This window comes from Phoenix dactylifera, unplaced genomic scaffold (assembly GCF_009389715.1).
Source record: "Phoenix dactylifera cultivar Barhee BC4 unplaced genomic scaffold, palm_55x_up_171113_PBpolish2nd_filt_p 000089F, whole genome shotgun sequence".
Classification (NCBI taxonomy): Eukaryota; Viridiplantae; Streptophyta; class Magnoliopsida; order Arecales; family Arecaceae; genus Phoenix; species Phoenix dactylifera.
The window spans coordinates 1,291,841-1,312,766 of record NW_024067678.1 but is presented as its reverse complement, the minus strand read 5'-3'; the positions used below and the strand labels follow the sequence as shown (position 1 = coordinate 1,312,766).

The 20,926-nt window shown below is 36.4% G+C and overlaps 1 protein-coding gene across 2 annotated transcripts in view; it reads left to right on the top strand.

Moving 5' to 3' along the window:
• Positions 1-8,610: 8,610 nt before the first annotated feature.
• LOC103713534 (cell morphogenesis protein PAG1) overlaps positions 8,611-20,926 on the top strand; it is a 48,960-nt gene continuing 36,644 nt past the window's right edge. The window contains exons 1-6 of one of the 2 annotated variants that reach the window (XM_008800498.4): positions 8,611-8,878; positions 10,024-10,142; positions 13,204-13,249; positions 16,658-16,730; positions 16,827-16,884; positions 20,172-20,267. In XM_008800498.4, the coding sequence (XP_008798720.2) occupies positions 8,762-8,878; positions 10,024-10,142; positions 13,204-13,249; positions 16,658-16,730; positions 16,827-16,884; positions 20,172-20,267 (509 nt within the window). In that variant the 5' untranslated portion in view covers positions 8,611-8,761. Of the gene's footprint in view, positions 8,879-10,023; positions 10,143-13,203; positions 13,250-16,657; positions 16,731-16,821; positions 16,885-20,171; positions 20,268-20,926 lie in introns of both variants that reach the window. The other variant, XM_008800499.3, reaches the window with a different exon arrangement.

Sequence of the window (20,926 nt, the reverse complement as noted above, 5' to 3'; positions counted from 1 at the left end):
GGATCTGCATTTTCTTACAAACCTATGCTTGCATATGGCAAGACATCAGTAAAACCTCCTAAAAGTGGGTTGGTTGGCCTCATTTGGCCTCCTGACATCCAACAAGATCACGCTCTCGGGATTAGTCCTCCTTCTGATCTCATAGTACACCCATAGTTGGGTATACTACTTATTGTGGTTCCCTTGCATAATTTTTACTACTCCTTATCTTGACCCTATAGTACTAGATCTTAGGAACAGAAACCTTGACATCCCTCCTCACTTGCTCGTTGAAGCCTTTAACACCCACTTTGCATCAAATCTGATCTTCTTAATGTACTACTCCACAAGAAACCTCGATGTCATGTAATAATTTTCAAATTGCCTTCCACACTTATGCACTGATTGGAAGTTCTTGATCTAATAAGTATCCTCCCTTTGTACTGGTGAACTATATACTCTCCACCCACTGCCTTTATTGCATATAGTTATGACCTTGCTTTTTTCATTCTTCTTATACACAAAATCAAATTTCTTCTGAATTCAATAAAGCCTCAGCATCTTTCTAAACATAATCGCAAAGCTAAACTTCATCCCAATTGTAAGCTTGATTATTTTTTTAATATATGAAGTTTCATTGAATTCAAGATATTCTGTATCCCAATCTCATCATCTAAATCACTGTCATCAACCAAATTGTTAAGCTCACAATTTCACAAGTCTCTAGTTCTCTTCCCACAGCTTGCTCATCTTTAAGAAAATCTGCATATACGTTGATCTTAGAATGCTTTGTCCAGCTCTCATCTCCTCATCGATAAAATGTTTATCAACATACTCATCAAATAAATCATCATTATCCTTCTCATCTGAATCTCTTAGCTCACTAAAGATGCATTAATGTCACTACTGGTGTCATTGCTATTTGTAGGATCAGTAGTGGCAACACCTCCTTTCTTTTTTCCTTCCCAGTAGCTATCTCTCCCTCATGTGTGGCTGCAATTCTCTTCCCCTTGTCACCAACATCTTTCTCTTTCAAACTATAGCTAATCTCCTCCTACCAACTCTTTTGATTGCTCCTCTCTTAATCTTAGTCTTGGACTTGGATGCAATTGCTTCTTTGAGAGTGGCTGCAAACCCTACTACCTTAGCCTCATTAGCCCCCTTAAAAAGGCATCTCTCCATCAGCTATTGCCAATAGACCCAACAATCATCTATGAAGGATGATGGAATGGAATCAATAGAGTATCTTGGTGGCTCACATCTGCTTTATTCACTTGGTACTCTACATACACTTCAGCAACATCCGTCCCTCTCATAGCCCTCACCTAAGTTCCCTCAAGGCATTCTCATAGGTGCGTCCTAGCATGAGGTAGTAGAAATGAGCACAATTCTTGTACCCTAATTGCTCTATCATATCCCCAAGCTCTCTTAACCTATTCGGATCATAATTATTAAAGTAGCTGATGGATCCACCACTGTAATAAAAGTGGGGGAGATGCTTGATGGATCCACCATAGAGGTGGCAAAATATGACCCGACCCGCCAACCCGACCCGTGTTCGACCCGCCATAAACAGGTTTGGGTTTGGCCTAAACAGATTCGGGTCGAAACAGGTCGACCCGTTTAACCTGTTTATTAATTGGGTCGGATACGGGTTTTAGATGTCTGACCCGTTTAAACCGTTTAACCTGTTTAACTGTTGGACAGGTTAAACAGGTCTAAACAAGTTAAACGGGTTAAACAGGTTAAACGGGTTAAACAGGTTAAACAGGTCTAAACAGGTCTAAATAGGTTAAACGGGTCTAAACAGGTCTAAACAGATCGGGTTGGGCAGGTTAAACAGGTTGGGTTGGACAGATTAAACAGGTCTAAACAGGTTAAACGGGTCAGATTGGGTTGGACAGATTAAACAGGTCTAAACAGGTTAAACGGGTCAGGTTGGGCAAACAGGTTAAACAGGTCGGGTCGGGTTGGGTAAACAGGTTACCTGTTTATTAAACAGGTTAAACGGGTCGGGTCGGGTTACCTGTTTAATAAACAGGTCAGGTTCAGGTTTGTAATTCCTGACCCGTTTAATAAACAGGTCGGGTTCATATTTATAGTTTTCTGACCCGACCTGTATTTGACCCGACCTTTTTATGCCTGACCCGACCCGATTGCCACCCTAATCCACCATAGTGGATTTGTATAGTGACTAAATCATTGTCCATCTCTGCAAAAATGGACAAGTAAATCACAATGACATTGCATATGCACGAGTAATCCATAATGATAGTAAATCCTATTAATGAGGAGAAATAATGCATTATTGGATGAAATAGAGACTACACTTACATAAAACTTACATGAAAATAGATAACTTATGCAAACTTACGTGATCTTACATTAAAATAGATAATTTACATGAAATAAAAATATATGAACTTACGTAAAATAGATAACTTTATGAACTTATATGAACATAGACAACTACATGAAATGACACATTTCAACTTACATGAAATCAGCAACATATGCAGCCATAACATAAAAGGAACCATGATTTTGTTGCAAGAGAGAGTTTTAAATGTCTTGCACTTAATTGAAAATTATTGCATGCATGCCTTGACTCCTGTTTCATGGGTTAAAAAAATGAAACAAAGTGCTTAAGTCAACTAGCCTTTTGTTATCTAGTTTAGCATAAAAGTCGCAGCAGTGGTTAAAGCTTTTTGTATGCTTCCACTACACATTAAAAAGACCACCGCATTAGTCAAAAATTATATGCTCCTAAGGCTTCTGCTATGGCTATTGGAGTCAAAAACATAGTTTAGCTTCCACAATAGCTACTACAATCAAGAAGGTATTTTTTTGATACTTCCACTATAGCATAGTTAGACTTAAAAAAGAATGGAACATATATAAAAATAGTGAATGGGGTATCCAAATTATACATAAGGAATCAAGACACATGGGCATAGAATCAAAAAACAAAATTCTTAATTAGGGACTGCTGGACACCAATCATTGGACCATAGGATAAGAGGGACCACAACACACCACATGTACATAAACAATATTAAACCATGGAACCATATAGAACAATCAATTGCGCGCATGAACAAACAAAATTCGGCTTCTAAATCAAGGATTTTGATGGCTAAATTGTAGTTGGCCTCTAAATAGGTTCTATAATACATATTGTGCACTAAATCAAGCTTGGTCAAAGAAAATTTTAAGATAAAACATTTTTGATCAAAAAAGAGGTGAAGCCTTTATAGCTTGATGGATACTTTTCACGCTCTACGAATGCCTGCTATGGTGGTGCACAAGGAAGGAGGGACGACTAGAACCAAGCGGAGGATGGGATTATTGATGTTCACCAAAAAATCGTCAAAGGATAGAGGATGGGAGTAGGGGATTCAAATGGAACAACTCTCGAAATTGGGAGAGGGATAGCCAAAATCAGTTTCAAATAGTCTAAAAAACTAACACCGTTCACTGGTTGGGGAGCCAAAGGACCAGTTTGGAATATTTTGAAAATTTGAAGGGTCAGTCTGGCACTTTTTTAAGTCGAAGGGGTGTAAGTGAGATTGGTTTAAAGTTAAGGGATGTCCTTGTAATTTTCTCTTAAATATATTATAACAAGATAATAAAATTATGATTATAAAATTGTAATATAAATCAATAAAATATTAATGTAGTTAATGACCCACATAGATTATGGGTAGAATACAATACAAATAAAAAATGTTTTCATTAATACTGGCATACATTAAGCAAATATAGTTATTAATAATAGCATTAAATTTTGTATTAATTTTGTAGTACTTACAAAAAGTTTTTATTTAATAAGATTTAATTAATGAATAAGCTTCTTATTAATAATATTATATTGTTATATTTTAATAAAAATCATATTAAATAAGGGCCCTATTTATTCTCCAAAATAAAGGGATCTATTAATAATGTTATTAATATGAGCATTCACATTGCAAATGAAAAACTCTATAGAAATAAAACCTCTATTTAACATATATATTAAATTTTTTTCCCAAGTTGCATTAAATATGTCAAAGGTTTACATGGACATAATTAATATTCAATTGGTAATAAAATTGTTAGAAATGCTTGACTTGTTTATGTAACAAAAACTTGAAGCGTGTTGCTAGAGTTAAAAATGGATTAGACACAAATAATATTTTAATATGCTCATATCCGTATCCATTTTTAATTAACAAATACAAATATAAATTAGATAGATTTTAAATGGATATGGTTGCAAATCGAATATTGATGATTTCGATATAACTTGGATAGTTTAATTTTGCGAACCACCAAATCAAAGATATCATTGCATGGAAAGTATATTAAGTTAAGAACATAATAATGTTGTCACTTATTTTCCTTTTAAGTTCATAAAGCTACACAAGAATAATAAATAGGATTACAGTCAAAACCAGATATTCAGATAAAAATTGGCTAACAAACTATATATTCCTGTTTTGCTAAATATGAATATGTATCTACATATCCATGTATATGTGTGTGTGTGTGTGTGTATATATATATGTATGTATGTATGTATAAGTTGAATGCTGAGATTTGTATTTATATCTAAATAAATGTGAGTTTGAAAATGAATATAGATGGACAATATTCTTTTTTTCTATTTTGACTCCCTTTCGGTGATATTGAATTTTAACAAATTTAGCTTCCTTTCAAATTAGAAAGGCATTTTAAGCACTCTTTTTTATTTAAAATATACTTTACTGAAGATTTTTTTTAGCAAAAGAAAACTTTATTAATTCATGGAGAAGTTGCAACAAGTCTGATCGACACAAGTTGATTCTTCAAGCTAACAAGCAATAGTGATGCATTGAAGTTTAGAAGTTATATTATTAGATTAGATACTTTGTCAAGAAGAGAAATAGGATATTTATTACCTAACCAACATGTTTGAAGTCTCTTTAGCTAAATATAATATCTAGCAATGTAATGTAAATTTGGATATGTCTGTGCCATAATTGAGCATGAGTTGATCATATTGATCTTTTTCCTTTAATAGAAAGATAAAATGTACCACTCTTTAGAGGCAATTATAGAGCCATCTCCTGCATCGATGCACATGCCAATGCTTATTAAATAGACAATTCTAATAAGGATATATTCAAAATGAATTAACACCATTGATAAAGTGATAAGATATAATGTTTTACACCATTCTAATATGCATATATTCAAAATGAATTAACACCATTTTAATATGGAACGCCATATGAGTATAGGGGCCAATATGTAAAAATATGTATGCCCAATAATAATTTCAAGTAGCTTCTCCATGTGCCGAGACAAGAGTTAATTAGGTTGGGCCTTAGGTCTAAACTCTATTCATTTTTAGTTAAGCTTTGGACTAGATCTATTCAAAATTTGATATTTTCTGTGCCCAAGCCCCGTCCATAATTAGCTCTAGCCAAGATTAGTTAAATCTAAAGGCAAACATTCTATAATACATGAAAACAGCCATGTCCTTTTCAAACTAGTGCTTGCAAGCCGCCAAGACTAGTTAAAACTAAATCCAAGCATCGCATAAACTTATATATGAGAATGACAAAGGACAAGGGCTAACGTGTGAAAATACTCTAGTCCCTGCGAGCCTCCTACAACTAAAGATGAGCCCCGTGTAAACTTATGTATAATATTTTCAAAATACAGGGTTTAATGTGTGAAAATATTCATGCTCCGTTTGAACTAGCCCCAGCACTCCGCCTGCCCAATTTCAACTTTTCACGCAACTTGCTGAGACTAGCTTCAGCTAAACTCAGGTTCCAAGTAAACTGATATGTAATATTGAGACAGGGTTAATAAGGAAACGTTACTCACGTTTAGTTTCACTAGACCCTGCAATTCACCTGCCTATACTAGCTTGAACTAAACACAAGCATTAGAAGACCCACATAAGTTTCTAGAATCGATGATATATACTATAAGGTGACCTAAGTCAAAATTGTCCATAATTAGTTTGAACTAATCTCGTCATGCGACTTGCTGAGACTAGTCAAGAGTGGCTCAATGCATTTGGGAGCCTAAAACGATTTACTAAAGGAGTTTTTTTTTAAGAAATGGTGAAAAAAAATTAATAAGTGCAAAATACTTTAAAAATTCATTTAAAAATAATTCGTTCGGCTTTTTGAGATGCAAAATTACTAATCAAACTAATTTTGTACTCAAAATTCATTAAAATATTATTTTCAATCGATAATATAACTAATCCATTTAATCTTTCTTGTGATATAGTTGACCGCAAATAAGATTTTATCAACTTTAATTTTGAAAAACTTTTTTCAATAGAAGCAACTATTACAGGTAATGTTAACAATATCCTGTAAATAATGCATGCATTTGAAAAAAAAAATATTTTTTTATAAAACTTAAGTATCAATAGGGGTACTAGTTTCTGTTTATAAAATTTCTTTTAAAACTTATAGCTTTGAAAACAGATCAAGATCATTAATATCAGAATATTTACCATTCTTTAAAATATTTTCAAGATTAAGACAATACTTTTTCAAATTCTCTTCATTCAAAGATTTTAACTTTCTAAAATTAAACAAAAAACCAAAAATATCTTTATATATGGTGAGTTATTCAAATCTATTTTGAATTGAAGAAATAATTTGATCTACTATATACAAAAAGTAATCAATTCTAAAAGATTCTTCAGCTAATCTTGCTATCCCATCATCACTATTTTAATCAAATTATTTTCTTCTACGAATCACATGTTTTTCACGAAATGTAGGTTCTATTTTCATTGCATTTGCAATTTGTTTGAATGAAATCAAAGTAGACATGGATCCATTTTTTTATAGCTTTTCAAATAAGAAAGAAGACCTTTTAATTGATTTATAACAACATCAATATGTATGTCTGCACATTGTAAGTTTTTACTAATTGTGTTAATAATAAACAATATATCATACTAAATATTAATGCTCAATAAGAATTCAAAATTTTTAATCTCATATGTAGCTAAGCATTTGGTTTTACTCTTTGTTTTAAGATCTTCACTAGTTTCCGCTAATTGAACTAAGGTATTTCTTATTTTAGGAGCTGGGTTTTTAATTGCTTTGACACTTTTAATACGATTTTTCCAACGTATCTATGACAAGGGTTTAAGAGTCAATGTGGATACATTATCTTGTAAAAATTTTCATCATTTTATAGAAGAAGAAAACAAGGTATAAATTCGTTGTATCACTTCAAAAAAAAAAATCTTAGGATATGAGTTAGCAACATCACATAATACTAAATTCAAGTTATGACATTCATATGGTGTGTAAAATGCTCTAGGATTTATATCCAATAAATTTCTTTGCACATCTTGATGGTTTTCTTTCATATTAGACCCGTTGTCATACATTTGTTTTCTTATATCATTAACCTCAAGTCTATGTTTTTTATTATATTTATAAGTTCACTAAAAGGGCATTTCCTAACCCGTTGTCAATAATAATTTCTATATGTAGAAGCGATAGAACATCACTGATAAAGAATGCAAGAAGGGATGGACCAAGTAGACCATCACAAGAACATGATTAGAGGTGACCGGCTCTTTCAAACTTTTTTTTTTTTTTTTTTGCATTTTTCCTCTTCACTTGTCTAATACATCAAACCAACTTGTTGCTCGATTTGGACTGGAGCAGAAGTTTTATTATCTATATCAACAAGTATTGATTCCACATGAGTAACTTCAGCCCATCGCTTTGACAAAAAGGCCAAAAAAATCTCATTATCATGTTAACACATGCGCGCCAGCCGTAGGAAAATATGGGGAGAACGCAAATTTCGTCATTTATGCAAGATTAGATACATTTAAAGTACAAGTCCACTAATCCACAAGCAAACTAACAGAGTTTTTTTCCCTCTCCTTTAAAGCAAAAATAAAGAAGAACAAGATGGACATAGCCCATGCAAAGAACGAGAGGAAACAGAAGTTTACAGGTGAGGAAACTGCAGGAGATGGAAATTGTCTTGCAATGAGAACCTTTTTTTTAATTTTATTTTTAAAGACAAAGCTGGGACACAACTTCACTGTGCAAGACGCAACCCTCCACACTAAGCAGAAAGGCAGCCATGATCAAGTACTTGATCACCTCCCCCTTCTCCTCCCGATGCCCTCTTCATAATCTTCGATTACTGCAAGGTACTGGTCCCCGTATTCTCGAGCTATAAGGCTTCTGCTCTATGACTTGCTTTCCTCTTCGGTCCACGTACTTCCTCGTCATCATCCCTCACTCCTCATAATCCACACGTTGGCATAGGGCAAATCTGCCTCCTTTCTTCTTCTTCTTTTTCTCCACGCGTCAGCTCTTGACGACGTCTGTGTCACCGCTCTTGTCCCGTATCCAATACGAGTACCATTCTTCTGGAGGCTAGTCACAACAGTGCTTTCCTGAACTTCTCTGATTGTAACACTCTTCCATGGATGCACAGAATCGATTAGTTGCGAGCCATAAATAAAAGTCCTTTTAGATTTAGAAGTTTAGAAGATCGCCTCAGTCGCTGAGCCGGCTCTGAGACTAGCCTACCTTTTTCACTTGTTATTTCTGCAACATAAATATTACGAATAGCCTTCTCGGCTGCTTCACTTTGGCCATGGTCGGTCGGTGCATTGCACGTGCCTCGCACGTGTCGAGAGCTAGTGGGTCATTAGAAGGGTAGGCTGCGCTCCGTCGACGGTCATCGCCACACCCCCTCCCCCCTCTCTCCTTCCCCTGCCCACCTTCCCTCTCCTATCCTGGCGATGAACGCCGGCAGCTTGGCGATGAACGCGGGCAGCGCGGCGAAGCTCATCGTGGACGCGCTGCTCCACCGCTTCCTCCCCCTGGCCCGCCGCCGCATCGAGACCGCCCAGGCCCAGGTCCACACCTCTCCTCCCTTCTCCCCTCTTTATTCACCTCTCTCTTCTCGAATCTCCGTTTCTCTCTCCTTCTTCATCCGTAATTGCATTATCGAGCGACATTTCTCCTGAATCAAGCCTTCCATGAGGGCATGGAGGGCCCGAGTCCTCGATTCAGGGTTCTCGATCCGTTCTCGAGACGGTTCCCGATAGTTGATGGATTTCTCGAAGCTGATCTCAATATACAATCTTTTGCCCTAATTCGAGTTTTTCTTCTTCCCGATGTTTCTTTCAGGCCTTTTTGATGTTTCTCTTCCCTGGGTAGCTGCAACCCATTAGCTGAATTCCTCAATTTTAGTTTGCTTTATCTTATATGCAAGAGTTCTAATCTTTCGCCAAATTTTTGGTTTGCAGAGCACAATGATGTTCTTGTTATCACAGTACATATTTATGCTTCACCTAGAGACCAACTAGCTTGCTTACGCTAATGCAAACTCGTTGTAATTATCAGCCTTGGGTTGCTCATGTTTGAAATTTCTTCGTTTTTGCATCCGATGTAATCTAGTCAGGAGAATAATAACGAAAGGTGTGGCTTTGGTTAGACCTGATACTTCATGAGTGACTTAAGAGAAATATGGTTTAGGTTGGTTGGTTTTCATGAGCTGATAATCATTTTTGAAGCATGGTGCTATTTCCCTTGTGGTTCAATGTTTAATAATCCAGGAAGGACAATACATGGTGATTATGTACAGTTATTTCTCTGAATTTTACTTCGGAGAGTGTTGTTTTAATGTAGTTGAAGGGTTGTTTGGATGCTGACTGTCCTATTCTATTAACATGTTCTCATTTATGGTGGGAATATGACTAGAAGAGTTTGGTTTAATTGATGGAAAGTCCTGGGAGGAGAAATAAGAAGATTCGGAGAATTTGTTAGGCCTTGCAAGTCGAAGTTTTGTGGGACTGTGCAGACCACCTTTTAAATCGATCTCTCATATTCTTTATGTATGTAGTGGAAGATTTTTAACTTCAAGATGATAACAATGAGATATCCGTGTGTTATTGTGTTTAGGCAAATATTGTTTAGTTGTTTTCAGTAGATTAGTGGCAAAATTTTATTTTTAAAGTTTGTTTTGCTCTTCTAACTTCTAACTACATATAACAAGCAGGATGGACAATACCTTCGACCCTCTGACCCAGCTTATGAACAAGTGTTAGATTCATTAGCTATGGTTGCTCATCATACACCAGTGCCTCTTTTGGAAGCTCTTCTTCGGTGGAGAGACAGGTACCTACAAGATTTTAGATTCTTTTGTTCTGATTTGTTTTAGTTTTCCTTTATTGAGCTTTATTTGCTGGCAAAAACATCATCCTTTGTAATATCCATGCAACGTATACAATCTTTGTAGTGGACTCTTCCAACTTCAACCAGCAACATAGAATGTTATCCCAGATAAGGTTCTTTTATAGGGAATTTTGATTTGTCATCTTCAATATCCAGGGCATCAATTTGTCAATTTGGGTACTTGGTACTTGCCTGCATGACTTGGATTTATTGAATTTGTATAATTTTGTCTTTTTCCTTAAGGTGTTGATTGGGAATGCATCAACACATCAGAGTGTGATATCTATCTCTTCTGTTCACAATGTAAAAAGTTCTTCAGCCAGCCATGAGATAAGGAATTCTCTGATATTCTCTGGCTTGGGTGCGTAAAATACATTCAGTAATACCTTATATTTCTTATGTCCTTTTGAAGTCCCAATGGGCAAATTTTCAGATATGGAAAAAAAGACATTCTATCTCTTGATGGCAAAGCAATATTTTGAGAAGCTGTTTTTTCCTGCTGCCTGTTACACAGTTGTTTGGATGGTAGTATGTGATCATCCCCATTTTTCTAAGAATCCGCTGTGTGTCATATTTTATTCCTTTATCAATCATAACGGCTAATCACATACTCGCTACTATTGTTTGGCATTGGTAAATCTTACCTCCTGCCAAGAGAATTTTGCAGAAAGTCTATTGAATCTTCTTTTCCAAAAAAGGGTCAGTTTTCTCATTTGCAGAAATAATGTGTCTTATTCTTTATTGGATCATTTTTCCCGGGTTCTGATAGCTTTAAGTCATAATTTTCAAGGAGGAGCATAAAGGTTTATTAGATTCATGGGCATTTTTTGCCAAAATCATAAAACTTTTTTTTTTTTTTTGCAAACAATGAAGTCTGGTAGAGTTTTTCTGCAAAATTCTCTTTGTGCATCCACCCCAATGCAATGTCATCCTCTTTATTTGATCGTTGCTATTTCTTGAATACTTATTCTATTTTGTTAGTCATTTGCATCATTAAATGTGGATGCGGGATTTCTTTACCATAATTATCTCGATTGAATTTTTTCCTTTATAATCACAGCTGTCCATCACTCGTTCATCCCTCTGGACCAGCCAAATGCAATTTATGTCCCATGTTTTAGTTCCTTAAATCTGCAAACTGGCATCCTGAGTCCCATATTTTCATGGAATCATATGCTTCCCTTGCAAGAAAGTCTGAGGCTGGCAAGATCATTTTAGAATGAGGTTGTCATCTTGGTTGAGATCTCAACCAAGATCTTGATTTGTGTTGGCATTAGGCACTCAGCAATATGATAATGTATAAAATCTTGCCCTTACTATTTCAGCTGATATAAATCTGTTCTGAGATATCAGCTGATACAATATCAAAATATCAGCCAATATTTTCTAAGTTTTTACTCAAATAGATTTTTTTAATTAAGACAAATGCCTAAAAATAATTGCTGCGCTTGATTTTGGGCCGTCACTTTGATATCCTGGTTCCAATCTTTTGTCCAAGATCTCAAAAAAAGTTGATCCTTCCAAAATTCCCCACTTTTTATCTTGGCCGAGATAAGCCAAGATTTCTGTTCTTTTCAATCTTGGCCATCCAACAAGATGACCAATATATCAGCTTTTAAGAACCTTGTTTTAAAACCATTGCTGGTGCATTAGATATACATAAAATTTTTCTCAACCAAAAATCACTTATGACTTGAGTAAATTTTGCACATTGTCAGTATACATTCTAGGTGCTGAACTGTGCTCTGACTACTGTAGGAAATTACATGTTTGTCTATTTTTGCGGTAGTGTCTTTAAGTTTCATTATGGATGCTTGTTTATGCTTGAGCAAGCATATGTATCCATATATCTATATTATCTATATATATATATATCTATGTGTTTGAGTGCATGTGCATGCATGTGTACATGCACACCTTCATTCTTGGATGTGCTGAAATGCATTCCCCCCTCTTCCTCACTCTTTATACCTTCCCTCCCCTCTCTCTCTGCCTCTCCGACCCTCTCCCTCTTCTCTGAATTCTGATTTTTCAAAATCAAATTGAGGAATTGCCTCATAGAGTGGATGTGATCTCATGCAGAAACGTCCACAAGCCTTATTGGATCTTTGGTATCTGTTTATTTCCATTTGGTTCTGATTGAAAAGCAGACGCATAGCAGTTTTACCTGGATAGTGATGTCCATCCCATAAAGAAAAAGCAAAAAAAGAAATAGTCGATCTAGATTGTAAAATTCTGTTTATTATAGCAAGCTTTGCTACAATATAGATAAATTTAGAGCTATTTGAGTAAAAAAGGAAAGAGTAAAAAGGTCCAAAGTTAATTTAAGGTTGAATAAATTACGCTAACCCCCCTTGAGGTTTGGGGTCATTACAGATTCCCATCCATCGTGTTGGAAATGTAATTCCACTACCTTACTTTTGCTATGTGCACAGCACATAATCTCCTACCATTATCTTTCTGTTAAATAAACTAACTAACAGACCTTGCTGACGTCACTCTCTAACTTATCCGAGTCTTAAAATATCTTAACCTATTTTAACCTTACTCTTTTTAAGACTAACCTGGATTTTTTAACCTTTCCAAGATCAACTAAGACTCAAATAGGTTAGAGAGTGATGACTTCAGCAAGGTTCTTTAGCTTATTTAACAGAAAGATAATGGTAGGGGTTTATATGTTATGCACATAGCAAAAGTTAGGTAGTAGAAGGTATATTTCCAAAATGCTGGGTGGGGAATCTGTAATTACCCTAAACTTCTAAGGGGATAGGTGTAATTACTCTTTAAGATTTTATATCATAACAATCAACTGCTGTCATGCTATATGTGCAAAATTCTGTTTTCTAATTGACGGAGGCTCTGTAGACAGACATATTATACAATAGACAACAGGGTGTTATCATTATGGGGTTCTTTTTGCCTTTTTAAAAAAGCTACTATTTGAATCTGTTCAGATCTTATGTAACTTTATGTAACTGACCAATTTTTCTTGTTTGTATTTCAGTGAATCTCCAAAGGGTGCAAATGATGCCTCTACATACCAAAAAAAGGTTTACATATGTTCAAACTTTTCTTCCATTCCTTTTGAACTGTGTTAAAGATCAAGTTTTAATGTTAGTTTTATCTCATAATTGGTCATTGCATGTTATGTTTTTGTGATTTGCTAACTTTCTTATTAATATCATAATCATAAATTTGTCATTTTGCTTGTGTGATTAGGGCTGAAAATGGGCTTGGGTCGGCTTGAGGCCCATCGAGCTAGGCTGACTTCGAGTTGGGCTACGGGCTAAGCTTGAAAGAGTTTAGATAGTGTTTAGGCTAAAATGTAGAGCCCATTTGTTTTTCAGGCCGGGCTCGGGTATGTCATTGGCCCGACCCAGGCTCGGCCAGAGCCCAAGACCGAACAAGGTTTGAAATGGAGCCTGAATTTAGGCTTGGATCCATTGGTTTTTATATGCTGTTATTTGAAGAGAATGACGAGGAAGTGAAGGACAAATTAAAATGTGTTTTGCTGAGAATGATGTATCGTGTATCATTTACTTGTGTTATAGGAGAGCGCCCGATTTTTGGCTAGCCCATGTACTTGTGAAGCAACATTATAAAATATTAAGCTTCAATCAAGTTTGGGCCAAACCCATTTTTGGCCCAAATGGGTAATTCTGGCCGGCCCAGATGGGTTGGGCTCGGGCCTGGGCTTGGGTCGAGCTCGGGCCTGGATTCTCTAAAAATTTTCGGGCCTAAGCCTGGCTCGAAGCCCAAAAAAATTTGGGCCAGATAGGGGTATGGCCCGGCCTACTTCCAGCCCTACGTGTGATGTTGTTAAATGCATGTAATGTTCCAAGGAAAGAATTTATACTTGCAACCTATTGGTTCCAATCATGGTATGCTGTACCATACCGTACCTGACGATACCGAGCGTACGGTACCGTACCGGTTCAGTACAGGTATTGGTATCGGTGCCTACCGACACTCGGTACGCCAGACATACCGTGTATCGTACCGTACCGACATTATGATAGTGTGGCATCGATACGGGGTCCGGCACCGGTACGGAGTCCGGTACGACGAACCTGACTTTTAATTCCAAAAGTAACTCGTTAACTTTATATTTTTATAATGTTAAATTCCATTTCCTAGCAGTTTATGTCATTCCGAGGCTTCTAATCATAATTCTTGTCAGGACGTTTACATGATTCTTATATAACATGAAAATTGTCCTTCATTGCTGCTATAGCAACATCACCATGCTCTAGAAATTGTGAAAGCAGTAAACTTGTAATTGATTCTCCTGACCCCATGATAGCACTTTTGAAGTTTTAGATAATTTTAAGAGAACTCTATGACCCCAGGAATATTCTTGACTTGCAGCAAGGATTTTTTTTTTTTTTTTTTTTTTGCTGAAGAAAAGGGGAAGGGGGGAGGAACTTGCAGCAAGGTTGAGGAACCAAATTATAGTTATGGCCTAAAGAAGCCTAACTTCTGGCTCATGAATCCTTGTCCGTGCACAAATGACGAAGGAAAGAAGTGTATAATTCTCTGTTATCTCATTAGTTACATCCTGGAATCCATGTTGTCCTTGAAGGTCGTTTTTTATACTCGTGCGCTTGATCTAGAAAGGAGTGTTCTTTAGAAGGCACCAAAAATTGACAAGCATATATCAATTCTTCTCTATATCAAAATAAACACCAAGAAATTTTCAAAATATGCTTGGATGACCTCTCCTTTTATTGTATCTTCAATAAACAATGCCCTAATTATTGAGAATAAAACCTGCTAAGTTAAAATCCCTTCGAAAGTACCAAGAAAAATGCTAAAATATTGAATTGTTGTTAACAAGTTGAGTATTCTCGATGCATGAAATTTTACTATCATGCCCATGGTCTGCTGTACCCTTCCGTACTGTCTGGTACGGAACGTACCATATTATACTTGGAGGAAACTGGTACGAAATTTATCTTCAGGTCGATACAAGCTCTATACTGCTCATATTAGGGTTGGTGGAATCGTTCCAAACCGAACAAGTCCGGCCGTACCGAGCTGTCCCGGCGGCGGATCGGGATGGTTTCGGCAACGAAAACAAAATTCGTTTTTGGAGGAGGAGAAAGGGAAGAAAAGAGAGAAAAAGAGAGAGCGAGTGGGGGAGAGAGAGAAAGGGAGAGGAAGGAAGAGAGGGAGGTGGAGGCCGGCCTGCGAACGAGGCTCCTTCAGGCTTCACGATTGGATCCCTGTTTCGAATGAAATAGAAGACCCGACTGCAGAGCCCTCCTCCACCTCCTCCGTCCGGGTCGCCTGCCTTCGCCACCCTCCTCTCTTCCTCCTTTTCCCTCTCTCTCTCTGTGGTTCTCTCCTGTTCGCCCTCTCCCCTGCCTCCTCTACTGTGTCGGTACAGGCCCGACACAACGCGGGCCCGGACTGAGCCGTGCCGTTGGGCAACCGGTCTGAGGCTCGGTACCGGCACAGTAGACACTAGCCCGTACCGACATGTACCGAGACATACCGAGGTGCATACTGATCTGTATAGAGGAGTATCGAGATAAAAATTGAGAAAAATGTTTAGAGAGCCATTTTGTTATAGAGATGTATTGTACCATACCGTACGTACCAAAACGATAAGGTATCGATACAGTACACGGTACCGAGATTGTAGACCTTGATCATGCCTTTTTTTTTGACAATATAGATGTTTTAGGAGTTCAAAAATTTATTGCAAGAATAATTTTGGGATCAGTCCCTTAGGAAAAGGAGAAATCACAAACTACCTGTGGCTAGTTCTCTCAGTGCTTTAATTGATAGGAGTTCAAAGTAAAACTACATCGTCTCTTGTATGCGGGTTGTAGAGGATATCATATCCCAAAGCTTTTGTTGTGCAGTAAACTTGCTGCTCCTATTCCAAATCTTTTAGATGATATAGGTACCTTTTATTAGTCAAGCTAGATATGTTTATAGACATGAAAATATCATAACACTGCATGTCATGATGCTGTGTGATCTCTATATGCACTAATAGGTAGTTCATGCACAATACAGTTTGAGCACAATGTACCATAGCGTAATTTCTTTATGCCAATTTTGTAGGACACTGCTTAGATTAGGATTTGCCTCTTTCTTGTCCTTGTCACGTGCAGTTAGACTTCATTGAGATATATGATGGTGCATGGAGTGTTCTTTTATCTGCTTACATTCAAGGCCACGTGCGCCACTTGTGTTCAAGCACGTAATTGATATTTACAAGTTGTCAATATTGTATTTGAACACGAGTAAGTGCATATACACATGTATGCAAGAAATATTTTGTACTGACATTTGATATCGATATATGATTTTCTGAAACTGTTGGTACTGAATTTTTGCTATAGGAGAATTTCCAATAATGTCGGTGCACATAATGATTTTGGGTCAATAAATTAGAAAGCCATTCCTTCTGGTCTTTTATGTGCTATGTTCTGTTTGCTGTACAGCTTGCAGTGGAGTGCATATTCTGCTCTGCATGCATTCGTTTTGTGGAGTGTTGTCCCCAGGAGGGAATTCCAGGTTATTCGTGTTTAAATTTAGATTTTTATTTCTCCCTGCTATTGTTTTTGGTCTTACAGCTTCTAATGTCATGTTTTTGTTTCTTTCTTAGTTCAGAAAAGCTTTGGTCTGGGCTTGAAAATTTTGTATTTGATTGGCTGATTAATGCAGACAGGTGAGGTTCCTGGAAATGGTTTATCAATCTTTTTTGCTTAAATGTATATTTTTTGTTGGAACATCAATGAATCAAACAATATTTCCATTACCAAATTGCCTTTTAGAAATTTATGATGATAATGTAAGACCTTAATATTTCTTTTGGTTTAAGTGCAGTGGTGGAAACATAGAGTACTGTTATAGGCAAGGTCCGCTGTACCGGTACCGGTCGCTGTACCGGTGGCGCCCCGTACCGGCCCCATACCGGTCCCGTACGGGTACGGCAGTCATACCGGCTAGTTTTCCAATAAAAACTTCCGGTACCGGATCCCACGTTGATCCGGTACCGGTCCCAGCCCGTCCCGATTCGTATCGGACCGTACCGGCCGGTATGGCATACCCTGGTTATAGGTACTATTAAAGAAATTTGAATGATTCTTCTTGTCATACTGGGCATTAAAATATTTCTTGTTTTTATGCATTAAATATATATCTCTATAATTTTATTATTTTGCATTACTTGTATCAAATCGATAGTTATCCTTAAAATCATCCTTACTTTGAATTTTTATAATTCTAAATTATAAAATCTTAAATTTTTTGAAATATTTTTTATTTGCATGCTTTCTAAAATATAAGGATAGATAATTTTCTTTTTTTTTTCCACCTACCATATGACGCTACGTAACTTTATTTCATATTTCTTTCTTTAGTTTTCAAATGTTAATATTTAATTATAAACTCTTGAAATTTGTATGAACTTTTTGTTAAGATCTGGGCCAAAATACACTTAATGTATTTTCATGATTTCATCATAAGAATGCAGGAGAGGTATAGATTTTCTTAGTTCTTGACATGTTTTTATATTTTCTCAGAAACAAAATATGCATAAATATAACTAAAAAATCTGGATGTGATCCCTGCTTTATGAAATAGACACAATTTTAGATTTTTAGCAAAGGTTATTTATTTATTTTTGATCATGATCCTTCTTGACTATTGAATGTTTTCTACAAAACTTGCAAGATCAAAAAGATTTTTGCTTGCTTCGAATAAATCAAACATTTTTTAGCAAAATGGGGAAAAAAGCACGGGCTCAAAAAAAAAATCACCAAGTTGGGTGATGTCACTCAGCAATCTTCTGTTGTTTTCATTTCTCAGGTGTACTTGATGTGAGCAAAGATATGGTTTTTAGATTGTTAGAAGACCAGATAACACAAGAAACAAGGCACCCATTAAAACCATTTATACATGACAGAAAAAGGTGATGCTCTTTCATTTTCTAAAAGAAAAAAATGGAACAAAACTGTAGTTTCAGCTGAAATCCAAAAACATGGGGGCAGTTTTGGCTCCTCCTAGCGAAAACTGGTCCATTTGACTGAAACAGATTAATTTCAACTGGAACTTAAAATCCTGGAACTACCTAAATTTAATAATGGATTAACTGTTAGAGAATTTAACTCAACTTGCTGCTTCATTCTCATAATGATCTACTCTTTTCTTAATATCTAAAACACTTGAAATTTTTAATTAGCAGCCTCCAGAGAAAAATGATTTGATTTGGCCAAGTTGTGAATTGACTAATTAAGTTTTTCAATTGGGGTCCTTTGTAATGTGCTTTTCAAGACCTATCACATATGTTATTGAAATTATACATTCTTACTTTCCAAAATTTAGTAACATGACCAAGTCAAAATATGAATGCCAAGTGCTTAAGCTTCCATTTAAATTTCAGGAATGTTTCTATCTTTCTAAACAAGGTTCGCCATCTCGGTACCAGACCCTGTAACAGTTACATCTTGCTACAGTATTGGCCTGACATGGTGGTTGGTTTGGCGTACCAACACTCGGTTCGCCCTACTGCCCCCCCTCTCCCCAATAGCATGTAGCAATTCGGTGCCAGTATGGTATGCTAGACTGTACATACTGGTACCGACTGATATAGTGTACCATGTTTCTGAATGTTTTTGTGCGAGAACTTATGAAGCCTAGAACTTTCCTATTGAGGTTTACATACCACCTCATTGGGAGTCCAAAACTGTCTCAATGTTAATTAGTGAGACTATACAAATCGAAGCATAAACATATGATAGCCAAGGGTTTAAGTATTGGTGCATATCTGCCGAATGCACAATACCGATAAGTCCCTTAGTTGGTATCATGCCACAATGTTGTACGCACCTTCCTTTTTTGCTGTGCTGACACCAATAGGTGTTCTGTGTCTTGGAATAGTGATGTACTTTACCATTCCATACTGTACGAGCACCAGCACTTTCAACACCTGAGAGATACCCTCATCCAAAATACCTATCCTGCACTTTTATTATTGTATGCAGAATTAATATTACTAAGAACAGAAGGAGAGGTTGGTTTCATTTGGTTATATATAAAGTTATGGTGCATGAGAGAATCACGTACATTAGGTTCGTTTGAAGGGGTAGTGGTATGCATCATTCCTTCTGAAAAATGTTAAATGCAGTATTTTGACTGAGGAACTTTTTGGTAGGTGATTTATTACTTCACACCTTGCCTCAATGAGTCTAGAAGCCCTCCTTAAGCATTTATCTTAACTAGAATTGGTTGGTTGTCTGATGCTTGTGGTAGTCTCATGCTTGGAGTGTAATTACATCAAACTGGTATATGTCCTGAGTGGCTATCTCTTTGAAAATCGAGCAGTCCCATGGTGCTATTTAGCATTGGGTATTTTTCACCTGCAATTAGTATATGTGAATTAGAAGTTATATATGCAGTTGAATACAAGGTCATCTTTTGTAGTTATTTTATTTTTCCTTCTTATGCTTTAACAATATATTTGTTGCTATGAGTCATAAATCCTATCCAGAACTTTGACTACAGTCCTTTTTTCCTTTGCTCTTTTTTTTTTTTGGTGTGTGTGCGTGCATGCTTTTGGGGTGGGGGGGGGGGGGTGAGTCATATGCATGTGATGTGTGTTGCACATGCTCAGAATAGATTAGAAGAATCATGGCCTCTTAAAAACCACTTTCTGTTCATGTTTCACAGACCCCCATGCTTGGCATTGAATGGAAGAATTAAAACTTCTTAAAGATCACCTTTGATTCATGTTTTACCAAGCCTTTTCTGAGTTTTGTGATACTTTGAGCAATGTTCACAATTGAATCATGGTATGCTCAATAACTACAAGGAATAAGCTGCAGAAGCTGTTGCTGGAGCCGAAAGAGCTTCTTATATTAAATATGTCTTTGAGTTGGGAAGTGGGGCTGTGCTTTTGTGCTAAACATGTTGCTTATAGTTATTCTTAACATTAATTTGGTGGTGTATATACAGGATTGTTAGCCAGGTGGATTATCCGTCGTTGGTCGACTTGCGAGGTCTTCTCTTAGATCTTGTTGCACAATTATTAGGTGCTTTATCGCGGATCCGGTACATATACTATTGCTTATTTTTTTATTGACATTCTATAAGTTAATTTGGTCATATCTTCCTCTTGTTTTTAAATATGCTGTATCTTTTTGATAATACATTTTGGTGCTATCTGGGAATATCGGAAATTTTTTGCTTGTTCAAGTTTCTGATTCATATTATATTTCAATTAATTCTTGGTGACAGATGGTCTATTCTTGCCAATTAAAAACACATGAATCAGAATATTCTGTAGAAAATATATCATGATTTACAACACAAAAATATGTGCAAAAAGCCTTGAATTACTGAGAATATGTCACACCATCTGTTTTAGGTCTTCTACTCTCATGTATGTTTCCTGAAGTCTACAAAATAATTTGAGGTGCAGATGTTGAACCCCCATAAAATATATCAGATGTTGTCTTTAGTTTGTACATGATGAGACAGACAAGCCTGTGTTGAAGCGTGTCCTGTTCTTTTGGGGAATTTGCATCAGAGAACCTGCTCGTGCTGCAAGGGTGATTCTAATAACTAGACACTGATATAGGCGTTGTTTTTGGTTTTTCAAAAGTAAAGAAATAGATACTTTTTGTATTTTTCCCTGATAATTTGATTTCTGCAGGAAATTAGAGGGGTATAGAGACCAAGGTTTTTTATTTGTCATAATTTCTCACTTT